Here is a 20,343-nt window from a genome sequence, read left to right on the forward strand (position 1 = left end):
GAAGATAGGTGAAACCAAGTGAGTGTGAAATTAAAATAAGTACAAATGTGTTCAGTCAGCAATGTTAGCAATATGTCTGTACTTGAAAGAAACTTAAGCTACTTCCACCCAAGGTATGAACTTTCATATTGATGTGAATCATAACCCAAGATTCACAGCCCCTTTGCTTAATGGTGTTGGTAACCTCTGGCCTAGGTAATTCATGTCTTTTTAACCACCTTATCATCTTCCCATTGTTACCATTAAGGTTTTGTGACTACATATTGTTGGGATAGCAGATTTCTAGATTTGATAGAAATCTGTAAAACTGTAACAGGATTATGCAGACTAGATATTCTCAGTAGCTGGTGTGTCCAGAATCAGGAGTCACAGCTTTAGGGTAATGGCATGAAGTTTAGGAAACAATCCTTTGCCCAGGAATTGCTAAACCTGTGGAATTCCCTACCACAAAACTTTGACAAACTTCTATAGATGTACAGTGGAGAGTATCCTGACTGATTGCATCCTGGCCTGGTATAGAAATACCGATGCCCAAGAATGGAAACACCTATAAAAGGAGGTGGATACTGTGTTATTCTGTGTGTACGTAATAAAGAAATTCAGTTCCCAGTGGGCAATGATGACGGTTCATCCCGGAACTGGAAGTGATGATGGTGAGCTGGTCACATGCGCTCAGTACTGAATGGACTTGAGTAATAAAAATGTTCTAGCTTTTATTAAGAACAAACATAATATGGTGTCAGAAATCAGAGTAAGGTCTAAACATAGAGAGTAAGTGTACTGTGTTTACCACAGAGATGTTAAGCTCTGACAGAGAAAAGCTACTGATCAACTCTGTCGGATATGCACACTAGTCGCACCATGCTCAATTTTCTGAATCCTAACTTTGTCTGAGGTCTTACCAACATCTGGCTCCCATCCCCCTGCAACTCTAGTTTAAAGCCCATGTGTTGCCCTTAAGGCATTTGTTTAGCTTTATTACATTTTCGTTTTAGTAATTCGTTTGTAATTATTTTCTAGTTAAAGTTAAGGTTGATAACTACGTTGCAGTTGTTGAAGGTAAATTCATTATCTGTGATGTATCGCAGCATGTGATGATGTCACACCTGGTTTCGCCGCGTCTTGTGGGTAAATACTGGTTTGGAGAAACGAGAAGGCGGGGGCTTGTGTGTGCAGGATCAGTGCGAGAGAAGTTCCATTTCTACGCACTAAGAAACATCATAGAAGCAACGCCGCAAGTTCATATGACAGTCGATATGTTGAAGTAAAAATGTTAACTCTGTTTCTGTTAAAAGTAATGATGGTTGATAAAGTTGATTTTCTTGTGCTATTGAAAGTGTTGCTGGAAAGTTTGTGTTGAAGTGTATTTAAAGCTGTTGATATTGTAGGTGGATTCTGACTGTATGTTGTACTTCAATGAGACTTTAATGTAATATAGTTTGTTGTAGTTTTACTTTTACATGTGGATACTGTGGGCCCCCTACCAGTGTCCTGAGGAGCGCGGGACCTCCTAACCATGGTAGACCGGTTCACGAGGTGGCCTGAGGCGGTCGCGCTCACCGACACATCTGCCGATTCCTGCGTCCGAGCACTGATTGCAACCTGGGTAGCACGCTTCAAGGTACCGGCCCACATTACTTCCGACAGAAGTGCCCAGTTCACCTCCAGCCTGTGGTCGGTTGTGGCCAGCCTGTTGGGAACGCAGCTACACCACACAACTGCCTACCACCCACAGTCAAATGGACTAGTGGAACGCTTCCACCGTCACTTGAAGTCGGCTCTCACGGCCCACCTGAGAGGACCTAACTGGGTGGACGAGCTTCCCTGGGTCCTGCTTGGAATTCGCACAGCGCCCAAAGAGGATTTGGACGCCTCGTCAGCCGAGTTGGTGTACGGCGCACCCCTGGTCGTCCCAGGAGAGTTCATACCAGCCTCAAGGGGGCAAGAGGAAGAACCCGCAGCAGTCCTCGAAAGACTACGTGAGAGGCTCGGCAACCTGGCCCCCGTACCGACTTCACAGCACGGACAGACCCCGCCCCATGTACCCAAAGACCTGCACAACTGTAAGTTTGTGTTTGTACGAAGGGGCGGACACCGGGCACCATTACAGCGGCCGTACGAGGGGCCGTTCAAGGTGATCAACAACAACGGGTCCACATACGTTCTGGACATTGGGGGGAAAGAGGAGGTTTTCACGGTGGACCGACTCAAACCAGCCCATGTGGACTTGGCGCAGCCAGTCGAGGTTCAGGCACCGCGGCGCAGAGGCAGACCTACCAAACAGAGGCTGATCCAGGCTGTGGACATTGGGGGGTATATCGACGGTTGTCGGGGGGGGGGGGTTATTTGGCGACCCACTTTCTGCGCAGGTGAACCGGCTCACAAATAGCCAGCGTGCGGGGAGAGACTTTGGTAATGCACCCCTGACGTTATTTCCGCCCGGAGAGGGCGGGCGCTAGGGATTAAGTGCCAGCGCTGTGAAGTTTGAATAAACTAGTCTCGAAACGACTTACCGACTGCGTGTCGTTGTCTCTAGCTCTGTATGTAGTACATTGCTACACTCTCACCTTTCAGCTGCAGAAAAGAGCCCAGTAATCCTGCCCAAAGACAGCCACATGTCCTTACTGCTCACACGCCATCACCATGAACAGGTAAGGCATCAAGACCGTCACCTGAGGGAGGGAGCAATCGGGGCAGCGGGACGGTGGATCTTGGGAGGCAAAACACTGATCAATTCAGTACTCCACAGATGTGTAACCTGCTGGAAACTGCGAGGGAAGCTGGAAGTTCAATGTATGGCGGACCTCCCACCAGAACGCCTCAAAGCCTGCCCTCCTTTTACGTATGTGGGGCTCGATGTATTTGGTCCCTGGACCATCACCACTAGACGCACCAGAGGACAAGCAGAGAGCAAGCGGTGGGCCATCATATTCAGCTGCACGAGTTTGAGAGCGGTGCACATTGAGGTAATCGAATCTTTAGATACATCCAGCTGCATTAACGCTCTCAGACGCTTTTTTGCACTAAGAGGCCCTGAAAAACAGTTAAGATCTGATTGCAGCACAAACTTTGTTGGAGTGTCCAAGGAGCTCGGGATGGACAAAATGGTGCAAAGGTACTTCAGTGAGCAGGGATGCAACTGGGATTTCAACACACCACACGGCTCTCACACAGGAGGCTCATGGGAGCAGATGATTGGCATTGCCAGAAGAATCCTTGATTCAATGTTTTTGCAGCAACGCACCCGACTGACCCACAACGTACTGTGCACACTAATGGCAGAGGTCACAGCCATTATAAATGCACAACCACTCCTACCTGTTTCTTCGGACCCGGAAAACCCCTTCATGCTCTCGCCATCAATGCTCCTTACGCAGAAGGCAGGAGCTCCCCCTCTACCAGGGGACTTCTCAGATAAGGACTTGTACACAAAGCAATGGAGACAGGTTCAGGCTCTGGCAAATCAGTTCTGGTCTCGTTGGAGACATGAATATCTAACTTTGTTGCAACACAGACAAAAGTGGACAGAACCTCGCAGGAATCTTCAACTTGGAGATTTAGTCCTGCTCAGGGACAAGCAGATCACCCGCAACTGTTGGCCAATGGGCAGAATTACTGCCACATTTCCTGATAAGGATGGACATGTCAGGAAGGTTGAGTTGAAAACTAATGACCAAGGTGATGTGAAGACTTACCAAAGACCAGTTGCAGAAGTCATTCTACTTCTACCTAAAGACTGATCTAGAGACTGAAGTTTTATATCATGTTCATAGTGACCTTAAAAAGGCCAGGCGGGGAGTGTGTTGCCCTTAAGGCATTTGTTTAGCTTTATTATATTTTCGCTTTAGTAATTCGTTTGTAATTATTTTCTAGTTAAAGTTAAGGTTGATAACTACGTTGCAGTTGTTGAAGGTAAATTCATTATCTGTGATGTATCGAGGCACGCGATGACATCACACCCGGTTTCACTGCGTCTTGTGGGTAAATACCGGTTTGGAGAAATGGGAAGGTGGGACCTTGTGTGTGCAGGATCAGCGTGAGAAAAGTTCCATTTCTACGCACTAAGAAACATCATAGAAGCAATGCCGTGTTCATATGACAGTCGATATGTTGAAGTAAAAATGTTAATGCTGATTCTGTTAAAAGTAATGACGGTTGATAAAGTTTATTTTCTTGTGCTATTGAAAGCGTTGCTGGAAAGTTTGTGTTGAAGTGTAGTTAAAGCTGTTGATGGCATAGGTAGATTCTGACTGTATGTTGTACTTTAATGAGATTTCATTGTAATATAGTTTGTTGTAGTTTTACTTTTACAAATATTTATGATGCGAATCTGATGCCAAGAAGGAAACAAATACAGGATATATTTTGTATTGTTTATCAACAGTTTTCACCATACGTTAATGTGGAAGAGTGAACAGTAAACGGTTAATCTTACTGTGATCCTGTCTTCATTGACTTCGGTTTAACTTGGTGTTAGTTCAGAGTTTCTACACCCTGCACGAGAACACTACAGCCCATCATGCAGCACTAACAAACCTTCCCACTATATTAGTCCCCCTCTAGTTCAGGTGCCAACCGTCCTTTCTGTTCAGGTCCCACCTTCCTTGGAAGACAGCCCAATGATCTAAAAATCTTATGCACTCCCTCCTACAGAGCTCCTTAGCTAGGTGTTAAACTGTATAATCTTCCTAGTTCTGACCCCACTAGCACGTACTGTACAGCAATCCTGAGATCACAACCCTGGAGCTCCTTCCCTTTTAACTTAGCACATAACTCCCTGAACTTCCTTTGCAGAACCTCATCACTCATCATACCCATGTCATTGGTACCTACATGGACCATGACTTCTGGTTGTTCACCCTCCCTCTTAAAAAAGCTGAGGACTTGATCCAAGACATCCTACACCCTGGTACCCAGGAGGGAACATACCATCCAGGAATCTTGTTCTCACCCACAAATCCCCTATCACTGCAGCATGCCTCTTCTCTCCCCACTTCCCTTCTGAGTGACAGAGGCAGAGGCAGACTTATTTCCAGAGACTGTGACTTTCCTGTTAGGTCATCATCCCAGACGGTATCCAGAGTTTTTGAGGGGATGGCCACAGTGGTACTCTACACTTGGTCCTCAACCCCCTTCCCCTTCTTGTCACCCAGTCTCCTGTGTCCTGCATCTTGGGTATAACTACCTATCTATTTGTCCTATCACCCCTTCAGCCTGCCTAATGACCAGAGTTCATCCAGTTCCAACTCCTTAATGCAGTTTGTTAGAAGCTGCAGCTGGATGTAGTCGCCTAGGATACTGATCTCCCTTCTTCCCTCATCTCGCAAGAGGAGCATTTCACTATCCTGCCTGCCCTCTCTACTGTCATAGCTGAGCAGATATGAAGAAGGGGGGAAAAAAGCATGAGCTTTTCTTTGGTTTGCTTTCTCTGACTGAAGCCTCTCTTTGCTGAAGCCTCGAAGAGCTAAAGCCTCAAAATCACCACCCTACGCCCACTCCGATGATAGCTGCTGTACTTGCCCCGCCTTCCTTTAATTTGCTCTCACTAGTCAATAACAAATACTAATTGGCTGCTGGTCAAAACTCTTTCACTGCCAGAGGTAGCTCTGCATTCTTACCAGATCCAGACAAAGTGAGGGGCACCTCTGAGAAGCAATCATGTGGATCTATGACCACAAGTTCCAACCAATAGCTGTGACATGTCAACTGTCAGTACAGCAAAGGGGACAACAGATGTGAAAAATGAACACGTTGATCAGAGTTATCAAAAAGACACTAATATTAATGCAGCAAGTGAAAGCAATACATCCATGGAAACAATTAGCAGACCAAAAAGCAAACACGAGGAAATCTGCAGATGCTGGAAATTCAAGCAACACACACAAAATGTTGGTGCAACACAGCAGGCCAGGCAGCATCTACAGGGAGAAGCATTGACGACATTTCGGTCCGAGAACCTACCTCATAGACTCATTGAAAGGTGATGAGTGAACAAGACCCTGTATTTGCTCATTACAATTGAAGTTAATGTAGATATCTTTATTGGAAAGGATTATTGTTCCTTGCAGGTTTATGAGGGCATACTATTGTGTTTGTTTTTCTTTAAAGGGGGAAGATGTGTTATTATGTATATACATAATAAATAAATTCAGTTCCCAGTGGTCAATGAAGGCAGTTCATCCCAGAACTGGAAGTGATTATGGTGAGCTGGTCACACACGCTCAGTGTTGAACAGACTGGAGTAATAAAATTGTTCTAGCATTTACCCACTAGGTTTGTTTTTATTAAGAACAAAGATAACATATACAGCCCAATTCTTCACAAGAAAGCCCTCCCCGCCATTGTGCACCTCTACAAGGATCGTTGCCACTTGAATGCAACATCCACCATCCAGGTCATGCTCTCTTCTTGCCGCAGCTGTCAGGAAGGAGGTACACGAGCATTAGGTCTCACAGCACCATGTTCATGAACAGTGATTCCTTTTCAACAATCAGGCTCCTGAACCACCAAGAATAACTTCTCTCATCCCAACACTGAAGTGATTCCGCAACTGATGGACTCACTTTTAAGGACTCTACAACTCATATTCTCAGTATTATTGTTTATTTATTATCTTTATTTGCATGACTTGTATTATTTTCCAGATTGGTTTATCATCTTTATGTGCAGTTTTATATTGACTGTTATAATTCTTTGAATGGTACTTTTACTATGAATAACTGCAAGAAAATAAATCTCAAGGTAAAACTATGTGGAGACATATACATACTGTACTTTGATAATAAATTTACTTTGAACTTTTTGTGTTGTGCAGTCCATACATTCACAATTTTATCAGTTACTGTATATACACTGGCCGTGTTAACATATTTTGTGCACAGAGCACCATTGCCTTTCTAGGATAACACAACCTTCGAGAGTTTGAGAAGCTTCTACAAAGGCCTTAGTCCCTCAATGTCTCGTAGCAGAAGCACATTGGACTGCAGTCCTTTACCACAAAGCCTCAGCATTGTCTGAACTGACCTCCAGTATATCCCTTAGTCTGCGGTCTGGAAAGTGTACATTGGCAGCATTCCCTTACAGACGTTTTGCTTTGTACTGAAAGACCAACAAGATTCAGGCAGACAAAAGAGCATCTTTCATCATGTAGATGATCTTCCAACAGCACTTACGATTTGTCATAGTATGTGTCCCTGAGATCAGAGTGTTCTCTGCTACACACCACTTGGAATAGACAATGAAATATCTTCTTCTAGGCCTTCGTAGCAAATGCAGAGTCTGCAGGCTGACCAGCTCATTCTCATTGTAATCATCTAAAATGCAGTGAATGCTGAGCATGAGATTATGACCAAACCGGAAAATTTCTGACAGGGAAAGCCTCTCCCATACCAGTTGAGCAAGTTGAGGTATCTGTTAGTGAATTCTGCTGATGATTTGGACTATGTGCTCAGAGAACCACCCCAGAGAATCCAATGTGGCTTTGTCCCACACTGCCTGCAGGACTTGCAGCCAAAGGTGGTTTGTCAAAAGAACTTTCCCACAAAGAACAGATAGTGTCAGGGCCACGCCTATCCTTCACAACACTATAGACTGGTGGAGGTTCAGCATGTAGTGTTACTTACCTGATGCAGCCACACAGAAAGGTGTCAACTAGATTGAGTGCAATGCTGGGTACGCTTTTACCTTCATTGTCCTGGGAACTTGTGTACTGTAAACCATTGGTCCCATTACATCTTGGATCCAGTTGAACAACAAATAGCTTTGATGATTATTATAGCAGTAATGAGTCACAACATCACCAACAGCACCTTGTATCTGATAACCAGGAGTTAGTGAGATGGTCAGCCACTCCCTCAGTACCAGCTATCGTGTAACCTTGCCTTTCTGGTCCAGCTATTTTTCGTTACTCGACTCAGGTTATCGAGGCAAACAACTAAATGCATTACAAAACCTTGCAAACGATTCTGCTAAAAGTGCTTCAGACTACAACTGTACCTCATCCTCCAACTTCGACACACCCCGCCCCCCGTCGCCAAGTCCGTGCGCGCATGCGCATCCACCCCCTTACCAGGAAGTGAGGTCGAAATTGGAGCGCGAGCCGCCGGGAACATCCGGCGGTGGTAACGGCTTGGCGAAGATGAACAGCCGGCTGCAGGAGATACGGGAGCGGCAAAAGCTGCGCCGGCAGCTCTTGGCTCAGCAGGTGAGAGCGAGGGAAAGCTCCTCGTGTCACGGAGGGACTTGCTATTCCGCCTCTCCCTCGCCCGGAGTATAGGTCCCCCACTCGGGCCTGCATTCCCTCGCCAGATCCGGCATGGGCATAGTCCGCCAGAGGGATGTTGCCGTAACCCCTCCAGAACTCAGGTTCCTAAGAGGGAGAGGCTAAAATCTGATGTACTGGTAACTTCAGAGACATGAAATAGCATCAGATTCAGATTTGTTTCCCATTCAGCTTTATTTATCTCATGTACATGCCGCTACACATTCCGACACCAACATAACAAGCCCACAATGTTCAACACAGTGTAACACAATACAAGCAGCAGCAACGACAAGCAATATAACAGCAGCAAAGCAAACCTCTTTCCTTCAGAAATCGAGGTGCAAAGGGACTCGAGATTATTAAATATTGTAGGTTGAATAAAAGGTAATGAAGGCAAATACAATGTTAGCGTTGAACGGACTAGAATGTAAAAGCAGGAATGTAATGTTGAGATTTTATAAGGCATTGGGCAGACTGCACTTGGAGTATAGTGAGCAGTTTTGGACTCCATATCTAAGAAAGGATGTGCTAGCATTGGAGAGGGACCAAAGGCAGTTCATGAGCATGATTCCTGGAAAGAGGAGTGATTGATGGCTCTGTGCCTGTACCTGATAGCGTTCAGAAGGATGAGGTGGGATCTCATTGAAACCTACTGAATATTGAAAGGCCTAGTTAAAGTGGATGGGAAGAGGATACTTCCAATAGTGGGAGAGTTTTGATCTAGAGGGCACAACCTCAGAAAAGGGTGTCATTTTAGAACATTTTAGAATGAGGAGAAATTTCTTTAGCCAGAGGGTGTGAATCTGTGGAATTCATTGTCACAGATGACTGTGAAGTCCAAGTCAATGGGTATATTTAAAATGGAGGTTGATGGGTTCTTGATTAATCAGGGCTTCAAAAGTTGTGGGAAGAAGGCTGAGGAATGGGGGGAGAGGACAAATCAGCCATGATGGAATGGCAGAGCAAACTCATGAGGCCAAATAGCTTAATTCTTTTCTTGTGTCTTATGGCTTGGCACCCTGAGAGGTGATCCCGCAGGTCCAGGGGGCTCCTAATTAGAGCTGTAGTTGAAGCATCATGGGACCTGGGCTCAGGGATGCTTTAGAAGTTGGATTTAGTTGTAATTCAACTTTGTTAATTTTCCTTGCCTTGTCTGTACAATCGGAATTTCTCATCTAGTTCTGTTGATGGTGGAAGAGGAGAAACGCAAATTTATGTAACTTAATCAGGCACAATGTTGCAGGTGTTCAAAAATGAAAATAGCACTTTTAAAACTAAATGGGAAAGCAATAGACAGGCAAGTGACAGCATTACAGATCAATCAGAACACTGTCACTTGGTGTGTAGATAGAAAATGTTGAAAATACTTAGCAAGTTGGTCAAATTCCATAGAGTGTTGTGATGAAAGATCATAAGAGTGAAATGTTAATTCCTTTCCTCTATCTCGAGACACAGTATATCATCAGTAAATGTAGCATTTACATTTTTTTCAGATTTACATTATGTGATGTGTAGTTTTGCTTTGGGAATGCTTAACGGTGGACTGGAAGTTGTCAGTTCACACTAGTGACACTCTTTACGAAGGTTATAGTGCAAGTGTTGTTTTTAATGTATTGTTATTGAGCTGTTAAGATACTGCCCAGAAGAAGGCAATGGCAAATCACTTCTATAGAAAAATTTGACAGGGGCAATCATGCTCATGGAAAGACTTTGATTGTCCACATCATATGGCCCAGCAGATAATGAATGAACAAAAGGGGCTGTACTTATTTTGTACTTGAGATGTAGATATGATTCCTGATCTAATTCAAAAATGGTCTTGTTAGGCAGTTTTACAAATCAAGAGGACAACCTGGTTTTTCACTTAATATTGGTCATGTAACGTACATTTAATCTTAATATTCCAAAAAATATGTTCCTCAATGTGATGATCATTAAAGCTTCATTAGGTAATGTATAAGCTAGCTTAGCTGGAGGATGAAAACCTGCAGGGGGATTCAAGAAAGTGAGAAACAAGCAGGAAGTAGATGTTAAAAAAGAGATGAGGGCAATTGATATCTAGAAAGAACACTTAAAATGGAAAAAGAGATGGTGTGGTATTGATTAGGGAAGAGATCAGATTACTGGTATCAAATGGACTTGGTTCAGCAGATTATGATATAAAATTTGAATCAATTTGGGTGCCAAGAATTAGCAAAGGACAGAACAAATTGATTAGTGCTTATTTGCAGACTTCCAAATGGTAACTGTAATAAGACCATAAAACTGTAAGATATAGGAGCAGAAGTAGGCCATTCAGCCCATCGAGTCTGCTCTGCCATTCAGTCATGACTGATCCAATTCTTTCAGTCATCTCAAATCCCCTGCCTTCTCCCCATACTTTTGATGCCCTGACTAATCAGGAACCTATCTGTCTCTGCCTTACATGCATCCAATGACTTGGCCTCCACAGCCATTTGTGGCAACAAATTCTGCAGATTTACCACCCTCTGACTAAAGTAATTTCTCAGCATCTCTTCTAAATGGACGTCCTTCAATCCTAAAGTCGTGCCCTCTTGTCTGAGACTCCCCTACCATGGGAAATAATTTTGTCATATCTAATCTGTTCAGGCCTTTTAACATTCGGAATGTTTCTATGAGATTCCCCCCCCCCCCCCCACCTCATTCTCCTGAACTCCAGGGAATACGGCCTCATATGGTAACCCTTCCATTCCTGGAATCATTCTGGTGAATCTTCTCTGAACCCTGTCCAATGTCAGTATATATTGGATGTGGCATGAATTAGGAAAGTCAAGGTGCATATAGAACATAGAACAGTACAGCACAGGAACATGCCCTTCAGCCCACAATGTCGTATAAAAAAGGATCCCTTCAATCTACACAATGTCCATATCCCTCCATCTTTCTCACATTCATGTGCCTGTCTAAACGTTTCTTAAAAGGCTCTAATGTATTTTTCTCTACCACCATACCAGGCAGCCTGAGTAAAAAAAAAACTTGCTCCTTATATCCCCTTTGAACTTGCCCCCCTCACCTTCAGTGTGTGCCTTCTGGCAGGAATGATACCACATGGGGCTTTAATCTACATAGATTGAGTTGGAGCATGTCCATTTCTTTCTGTTTGCATCATAAGTTTATCTGCCGTATTTTTAATGATGCATATGTAAAATTGGGAAACTGTTTTCATTTCTATACTTTGATCCCACTGGATTTTGTTGCTATTCTATTTAATTTCACTCAACAAATCAAGTTACGTTCAATAAGTTAATAAGGTAATAGCTTTCTCGGTCAAGACATTAAGGAAACAGCCAGGGTGGAGACTATTTTTGCACAGGAGTTTGTCTACAAGGTTAGACACATGGAGTGGGAGTTATACACTGTTATAGATTGAGAATTGACTTGGACAGGAAGTAAAGAGTGGAAAGAAGGAGAATCTTTTCAGATTGGCAAATTGATGAGTGGGCTACTGAAGCAATTAGTGCTTGGGCTGGAGGCATTCACAATCCATAGCAACAGTTTGGCTGAGGTAATCAGATAACATCTTGCCAATGTTGTTTATGATAAGCCAGGTAGGTCTGGAGGAAAATGTAAATAGGGTGAGTACACTTAAGTGAATGTCAAGCACCTACCAAATGTCATTATCCTTCGAGGTGCGTAAAACAGAAAGCTGAACTATATTTTTTAAATGCAGAGATTGGGTACTATTAAATTAGAAATAACTTAACCAAACAATCACTGAAAGTCAACATCCAGGTATAACAATGATCAGGAAAGCAAATGTTATGTTGGCTTTTACTAGAAGATTTGCATACAAGAATATGGAGGCATTACTATTGTACAGGTCCTTGAATAATTAACTAGAGTCTTGTGTATAATTTTAGTCCTTTCATCTAAGAAAAGGTGCACATGAGTTCTGGAGGTGGTGAGTTTGCTGTATATGGAGAGATGAAGATGCTTTAGAGTTACAAGTAATAGGGTAATGTCACAATTGTAATGGGCATTTCAGTATGCAAGGGGATTGGAAAATCAGGTTGGTGTCAGATCGCAAGAAAGTGAATTTGTTGAATGCCTTCGAGGTGGCATTTTAGAGCAGCTTGTGCTTGAGCCAACTCGGTAAAAGGCTCTTAGATTGGGTGCTGTGTAATAATCCCTCAGTTTATTAGGGAGCTTAAGGTAGAGGAACCATTAGGAGACAGTGATCATAGTATGTTTGAATTCATGCTGCAGTTTGAGAGGGAAAAGCTTAAGTCACATGTATCAGTATCACAATGGAATAAAGAGAATTAGAGGCATGAAAGAGGAGCTTACCCAGGTGGATTGTAGGGGGATGCTGTCAGGAATGACGGCAGAGCAGAGGTGGCTAAAATTTCTGGGAGTAGTTCACGAGGCGCAATATTGATATGTCCCACAGAAGAAGTAGTTCTCAAATGGCAGGTATCCTGGCTGATAAGGGAAGTTAAGGACTGCATAAAAGCCAAGGAAAGGGCATATAAATTAGCAAAAGTGAGTGGGAAGTTTTAAAAATCCAATAAAAGGCAACTAAAAAGGCATAAGAAGGGAAAAGATGAAATGAGGACAAACTAACCAATAATATAAAGCAGAATACCAAAAGTTTATTTTGTATATAAAGAGTAAAAGAGAGGTGAAAGTTGCTGTTGGATTGCTGGAAAATGATGTTGGTGATGTAGTAATAGGAAACAAAGTAATGGTGGATGAACTTAATAAGCACTTTGCGTCAATCTTCATTGTGGAAGACACTAGCAGTGTGCCAGAGGTCCATGAGTGAGTGGCATTGCTATTACAAAGGAAAAAGTGCTAGGCAATTGGAAGTTCTTAAGGTGGATAAGTCACCTGGACCAGATGGACTGCATCACAGAGTTCTGAAAGAGGTTGCTGAAAAGAGAGTACATGTATTGGTTATTATCTTTCAAGAATCAGTTGAATCTGGCATGGTTACAGAGGACTGAAAAATTGCAAATGTCACCCTACTCTTTAAGAAGGGAGGAAGGCAAAAGAAAGGAAATTATAGGCTTTTGACAAGGTGCCACATGTGAGGCTGTTTACCAAGTTAAGTGCCCATAGTATTACAGGAAAGTTGCTGGCATGGTTAGAGCATATTGTCTGATGGGTAAGAGGCAGCCAGTGGGAATAAAAGGATCCTTTTCTGGTTGGCTGCTAGTGACTTGAGATGTTCAGCAGGGGTCGGTTTTGGGACCTTTTTTTATGCTGTATATCAGTGATTTAGATGATGGAATAAATGACTTTGTTTCCACATTTTCAGATGATACGAAGATTGGTGGAGGAGCAGGTAGTGTTGAGGAAACAAGTAGTCTGCTGAAGTACTGGGACAGATTAGGAGAATAGGCAAGAAAGTAGCAAATTAAGTACAATGTTGGAAAATGCCTGGTCATACACTTTGATAGAAGTAAGTGTAGAGACTATATTCTAATCAGGGAGAAAATCCAAAAATTGGAGATGCAAAGGGACTTGGGAGTCCTTGTGCAGAACACCCTAAAGGTTAACTTGTAGGTAGAGTCGATAGTGAGTAAGGGAAATGCAATGTTAGCATTCATTTCAAGAGGTCTACAATAAAAGAGCAGGGATGTGATGCTGAGACTTTGTAAGGCACTGGTGAGGTCTGGGGAAGTCTAGGACAATGGGGCACAACCTCAGGATAGAGGGGCATCCATTTAAACAGATGTGGATAAATCTCTTTAGCCAGAGGGTGGTGAATTTGTGGAATTTATTACCTTAAGCATCTATGGAGGACAGGTCATTGGGTGTATTTAAGGCAGAGCTTGTTAGGTTCTTTATTGGACACAGCATCAAATATTATGGGGAGAAGGCCGGGGTGTTGGACTGGCGGGAGGGTGGGGGGTGGAGAGGATCAGCCATGTTTGAATCACAGAGCAGACTCAATGGCCTAAACTCAAATGCTCCTGTGCTATGGTCTTATAATGCTGAAGTTTTATAAGACAGTAGTCAGGCTGCAGTTGGAGTATTGTCAACAGTTTTGGGCCCCATATCTCAGAAAGGATGTGTTGTCATTGAGTCCAGAGGAGGTTCACGAGGATGATTCTGGGAATGAGGTGGTGTACATATGAGGAGCATTTGGCAGCTTTGGGCCTGTACTCACTGGAGTTGAGAAGAATGCAAGGGGATCTCATTGAAACCTACGGTATGTTGAAAGAACTAGACAAGCTGGATGTGGAGAGGATATTTTCCATGGTGGAGATGCCCAGAATTAGAGGGCACAGCCTCAAAATTGAGTGGCGAATCTTTAGAAGGAATTTTCTTTTTTAGTAGTGAATCTCTGGAATGCTCTGCCATAGACAACTGTGGAGCCCAAAGCACTGGTTATATTTAATGTGAAAATTGATAGTTTCCTGATTGGTCAGGGCATCAATGGTTATAGCGAGAAGGGAAGTGTATCGGTTTGAGTGAGATCCAAGATCCACCATGATTGGAATGGTGGAGCGGACTAGATGGGCTGAATAGCCTAATTCTGCTGCTGTGTCTTGTGGTCCTATCCTGGAGCTTCCATTCCTTTTCAATAAATTATTTGGTTGTATCTCATTAATATATATTTTCATATTGTGTTATTAAATTGCCTTTTCTTAATAACCTTCATATAACAGTGGTTTTCAAGAATGCATTCACTCCATGGTACTAATGGAATGTTTCGCATTGAATTGTATAGCTTGGTCTGATGTAATTGTGTGTTCTATCACTATGCCTGTAAAATTCAGGGCATTGTCTCTCAAAACTACAATATTTTGTGTGGACAAATACATGTTCTATTCTGTTTCAAGTGATAAGAGAATTTGGGGAGGGGCCCAAGAAACTGCAGATGTTGGAAATTTGTAGCAACACGCAAAGGAAGCTGGAGGAACTCAGCTGCCCTGGCAGCATCTGTGGTAGGAAATGGACAGCTGACATTTCGGACCAGCATCCTTCATCAGGATTGGAAAGAAAGAGGGGTGCTAGTTAGTATAAAAAGGTGGGAGAAAGAGTGCAGCAAGTGTGATAGGTGGATCCAGGTGGTGGGTGGGGGAGAGAGGGGTAGAGTGGGAACAAAGCAAGAAACTCCGGTATGAGAGAAGTATGTTAAGATGGCAACATGTGGACACAGCTGCTTCTACAGGGTCGGCCAAAGGTGTTATTTCTTTTTTAAACTTAAGTTCTTAATGTCCTTGTAACCGTAAAACATAAGGTATTGATGATCTTCCCTGGCATTGAGTTGTTCATTGGCAGAGAAACTGAAGGAGCTGGTGTGCACCATGATGCTGCCTGCATCAGAAGGTGTTGGTGCACAAAGGCAGTATGCAGTCTAACAGCAAGTGATCATCTTAGTTGCATTTCTTGTGATCACAAGACCCTGTTGGACATCGATGTTGCAGTCTAATTCAATGGCGGACGGCAGGGTAACTGTGTGGCCTTGATTGTGGTGAGCTTTCAAGCCGTGTTGTCACTTGTTTGCAGCAGCCCAGAGAGTGGCATCTGAATTGGGTGCTGCACTGGATTGCCAGAGGTGTTGTGATGCAGCATCTGTGCTGGCTTCTGCCAGCGTTCGCTCGGTTGAAGGCAAGCTATATTGTCTTCGACTGCAGAATGGTCTTGGGGACTGGGACTATGTTTTTTTTGTATGACATGATTTTACTGCTATCTTGTGTGCCTTATGTTGTGTATGACTGTTGGTACAGTGTCTGGTACACCTTGACCCAGAGTAACACTGTTTCATTTGGCTGTATTCATGGATATTCATGTATGATTGAATGACAATTGAAATTGAACTTGCAACTGAGAGGTAATAGGTGGAAGTAACAAAGGGCTGAGGAGATGGAAGTTGATAGAGGACAGTGGATTTTTTTTGATGATTTGGAGGAGGAGACTGAGTAGCGTAGCAAAATTTGCTGATGACACTAAACTGAGTGGAAAAGCAAATTGTACAGAGGATGTGGAGAGTCTGCAGAGGGATATAGGTAGATTAAGTGAGTGGGTCAAGGTCTGGCAGATGGAATACAGCGTTGGTAAATGCGAGATCATCCACTTTGGAAGGAATAGTAGAAGAGCAGATTATTATTTAAATAGTGAAAGATTGCAGCATGCTGTTGTGCAGAGGAACTTGGGAGTGCTTGTGCATGAATCACAAAAAGTTAGCTTGCAGGTACAATAGGTTATTAAGAAGGCAAATGGAATTTTGGCCTTCATTGCTAGAGGGTTTGAATTCAAGAGCAGGGAGGTCATGCAACTATACAGGGTACTGGTGAGGCCGCACCTGGAGTACTGTGTGCAGTTCTGGTCTCCACACTTGAGGAAGGATATACTGCCTTTATATACTGCCAGGTTGAATCCAGAGATGAAGGGGTTAACCTATTAGCAGAGATTGAGTCGCCTGGGGCTATACCCTCTGGAATTCAGAAGAATGAGAGGGGATCTTATAGAAACATACAAAATTTTGAAAGGGATGGATAAGATAGAAGTAGGAAAGTTGTTTTCATTGGTAGGTGAGACTAGAGCTAGGAGACATTGCCTCAAGATTTGGGGAGAAGATTTAGGACGGAGATGAGAAACTGTTTTTCCCAGAGTGTGGTGAATCTGTGGAATTCTCTGCTCAGAGAAGCAGTTGAGGCTTCTTCACTAAATATATTTAAGATACAGTTAGATAGGTTTTTACATAGTAGGGGCATTAAGGGTTATGGGGAAAAGGCAGATAGATGGAGCTTGAGTTTATGGACAGACCAGCCATGACCTTATTGAATGGCAGGGGAGGCTCGATGGGCTGGATGGCCTACTCCTCCTCCTATTTCTTATGTTCTTATGAGCAAATCAAGCTGGTCTGGATTAGCACCTGGTTGAAGAGCTGGAGAATCAAGATCAGAGGTAGGACAGTGAGGGATGGTCTCACAGTATCTCCATCAAAGAGAGGAGGAAGCCTTCAAGGTCAGAGTTGATGTGTTTTATCACCAACCTCTCAAGAATAGTTTATTACTGTGGATGTCAGTGTTCTGGATGATGGTCATTGAAGCTGGTCACCACACTCTTCTCAGACACTGTCATAATGGAAGCTTGTTTGAAGTAGGTGGGCATCACAGACTGCCAAAGCAAGAGGTTAAACTTCTCAGTGAGCACTTCACTGAGTTGATCAACAACAGGTCTTCAGTAATTGGCCAGGTAACCCATCTTGGCTGGATGCTTTCCATGGGTTCACCCATCGGCCTCAGACTGAAGTCATAGGGTCATCGGGGGTTGTGGAAGTTCATGGTTCCTCCATGTTTTGATGGTCAAAGCAAACTTAATGCGAAGCCCTGTTACCTATTTTGCTTGATTTCACATTTGTAACAGATGTTAGCATTCAAGTCCTGCCACAGCTTTCAAGCATCCTTTGATTTAAGTTTAACTCAGAATTGCCACTTTGCCAGTGAGCATTAGGTATTCAAGGTGAGGAAGACGAGTATGACAAAACTGCTACATCTGAGCACCACAGAGAGTATATAATGAAACACAGCACGCACCCCTCCCCCCCCCATCTCCCCATCTTTTGCCTTGTCCAAATCAGCAGCTTGATCCGTCCTCTGGACAGATAGATATTTTGTTGATTGCAAAAGAAATTAAAGTGTCATGTAGCATTGCAAGTGTACAGATATAAATATTAGAAGAGAAGTGGAAAGGATAATAAATGTTAGAAACATAGAACACCTACAGCACAATACAGGCCCTTCAATGCTGTGCTGAACATGTACGCACTTTAGAAATTACCTAGGGTTACCTATAGCCCTCTATTTTTCTAAGCTCCATGTATCTATTCGGGAGTCTCTTAAAAGATCCTATCGTATCCTCTCCACCACCGTTGCCGGAAGCCCATTCCATGCACTCACCACTCTCTGAGTAAAAACAACAACTACTACTACTTACCCTTGACTCTCTTCTGTACCTACTTCCAAGCACCTTAGAACTATGCCCTCTGGTGTTAGCCATTTCAGCCCTGGGGAAAATCCTCTGACTATCCACACGATCAATGCCTCTCATCCACTTATACACCTCTATCAGATCACCTCTCATCCTCTGCTGCTCCAAGGAGAAAAGGTCAAGTTCGCTCAACCTATTCTCATAAGGCATGCTCCCCAATCCAGGCAATATCCTTGTAAATCTCCTCTGCACCCTTTCTATAGTTTCCACATCCTTCCTGTAGTGAGGTGACCAGAAATGAGCACAGTACTCCAAGTGGGGTCTGACAAGGGTCCGATATAGCTGCAACATTACCTCTTGGTTCTTAAACTCAGACCCACAGATGATGAAGGCCAATGCACTTATATGCCTTCTTAACCACAGAGTCAAACTTGTAAGTGTCCACAAGCAATCTAACAGGAGGGGGGGGGGGTGTTCATCATTTCCCCAGCTATAGATTGACTCATGGCTGAGAGTAAGAATTACCTCACATAGCTCTCTTTAGAATAGTGCAGTTGTTTTAGTCTATTACTAAAAGTGCTCCTCTGTTCAGCCAAGGTAGCTCACAGAGGGTGAGAAACATTGTTCAGACGTTGCCAGGATTTTCCGTAGGGTCCTTTGTTCTACCACAGCCTCCAGTGTGTCTGGTTTGATTCCTGTAACAGAGCCAGCCTTTCTAATCAGTTTATTGAGTTTGTTGGTGTCAGCTATATTGCTGTCATTGCCCCAGCACACCACTGCATAGAAGGTTGTACTGGCGATAACAAACCGGTAGAACGTGTAAAGGAGAGGCCTGCATACTCCAAAGGACCTCAGTCTTCTCAGGAAGTAGAGGCAACTCTGGTCCTTCTTGTACACAGCCTCTGTGTATCTAAAAACCTTTGAACCTGATCTCTGAATCTGGTAAACCACATCTTGGTAAAAATCAAAACACGCTATTCCTCATTTTAGAAGGCATTTGATAAGGTCCCACATAGAAGACTGGTGGGTAAAATCAAAGCTCAGGGCATCGGGGGGAAGGCATTGACATGGATAGAAAACTGGTTAGCAGATAGAAAGCAAAGGGTAGCGGTGAATGGGTGTTTCTCGGAATGGCAGGTGGTGACTAGTGGGGTGCCACAGGGCTCGGTATTGGGACCACAGCTGTTTACCATTTACGTTAACGATTTGGATGAAGGCATAGAAAATAACATCAGCAAATTTGCTGATGATACTAAGCTGGGTGGCAGTGTGACATGTGATGAGGATGTTAGGAGAATTCAGGGTGACTTGGATAGGCTGGGTGAGTGGGCAGATACTTGGCAGATGGCGTTTAATGTGAATAAGTGTGAGGTTATCCACTTTGGGAGTAAGAACAGGAAGGCAGATTATTATCTGAGTGGTGTAGAGTTGGATAAGGGAGAAATACAAAGAGATCTCGGAGTCCTTGTTCATCAGTCACTGAAGGTGAATGAGCAAGTGCAGCAGGCAGTGAAGAAGGCTAATGGAATGTTGGCCTTTATTACAAAGGGAATTGAGTACAAGAGCAAGGAAATCCTCTTGCATTTGTACAGAGCCCTGGTGAGACCACACCTGGAGTATTGTGTACAGTTTTGGTCTCCAGGGTTAAGGAAGGACATCCTGGCTGTAGAGGAAGTGCAGCGTAGATTCACGAGGTTAATTCCTGGGATGTCTGGACTGTCTTACGCAGAGAGGTTAGAGAGACTGGGCTTGTACATGCTGGAATTAAGGAGATTGAGAGGGGATCTGATTGAAACATATAAGATTATTAAGGGATTGGACAAGATAGAGGCAGGAAATATGTTCCAGATGCTGGGAGAGTCCAGTACCAGAGGGCATGGTTTGAGAATAAGGGGTAGGTCATTTAGGACAGAGTTAAGGAAAAACTTCTTCTCCCACAGAGTTGTGGGGGTCTGGAATGCACTGCCTCGGAAGGTAGTGGAGGCCAATTCTCTGGATGCTTTCAAGAAGGAGCTAGATAGGTATCTTATGGATAGGGGAATCAAGGGATATGGGGACAAGGCAGGAACCGGGTATTGATAGCAATTGATCAGCCATGATCTCAAAATGGCAGTGCAGGCTCGAAGGGCCGAATGGTCTACTTCTGCACCTATTGTCTATTGTCTATTTCC

The 20,343-nt window shown here is 43.6% G+C and overlaps 2 protein-coding genes across 3 annotated transcripts in view; both read left to right on the forward strand.

Annotated features, from left to right (window-relative positions):
• The first annotated feature begins 2,363 nt into the window (after positions 1-2,363).
• Positions 2,364-6,197, forward strand: LOC140738074 (uncharacterized). Its single transcript, XM_073065161.1, has 2 exons — positions 2,364-2,651; positions 2,750-6,197. The coding sequence occupies exons 1-2, from the start codon at positions 2,644-2,646 to the stop codon at positions 3,738-3,740; spliced, it is 999 nt and encodes a 332-aa protein (XP_072921262.1). The 5' UTR covers positions 2,364-2,643; the 3' UTR covers positions 3,741-6,197.
• A 1,889-nt stretch (positions 6,198-8,086) lies between these two features.
• mettl14 (methyltransferase 14, N6-adenosine-methyltransferase non-catalytic subunit) overlaps positions 8,087-20,343 on the forward strand; it is a 67,787-nt gene continuing 55,530 nt past the window's right edge. For both annotated transcript variants that reach the window (XM_073065162.1, XM_073065163.1), the window contains exon 1: positions 8,087-8,203. In XM_073065162.1, coding sequence (XP_072921263.1) covers positions 8,138-8,203 — 66 coding nt within the window. In that variant the 5' untranslated portion in view covers positions 8,087-8,137. The remainder of the gene's footprint in view (positions 8,204-20,343) is intronic.

The sequence above is a fragment of the Hemitrygon akajei genome, chromosome 13 (genome assembly GCF_048418815.1).
Source record: "Hemitrygon akajei chromosome 13, sHemAka1.3, whole genome shotgun sequence".
Classification (NCBI taxonomy): domain Eukaryota; kingdom Metazoa; phylum Chordata; class Chondrichthyes; order Myliobatiformes; family Dasyatidae; genus Hemitrygon; species Hemitrygon akajei.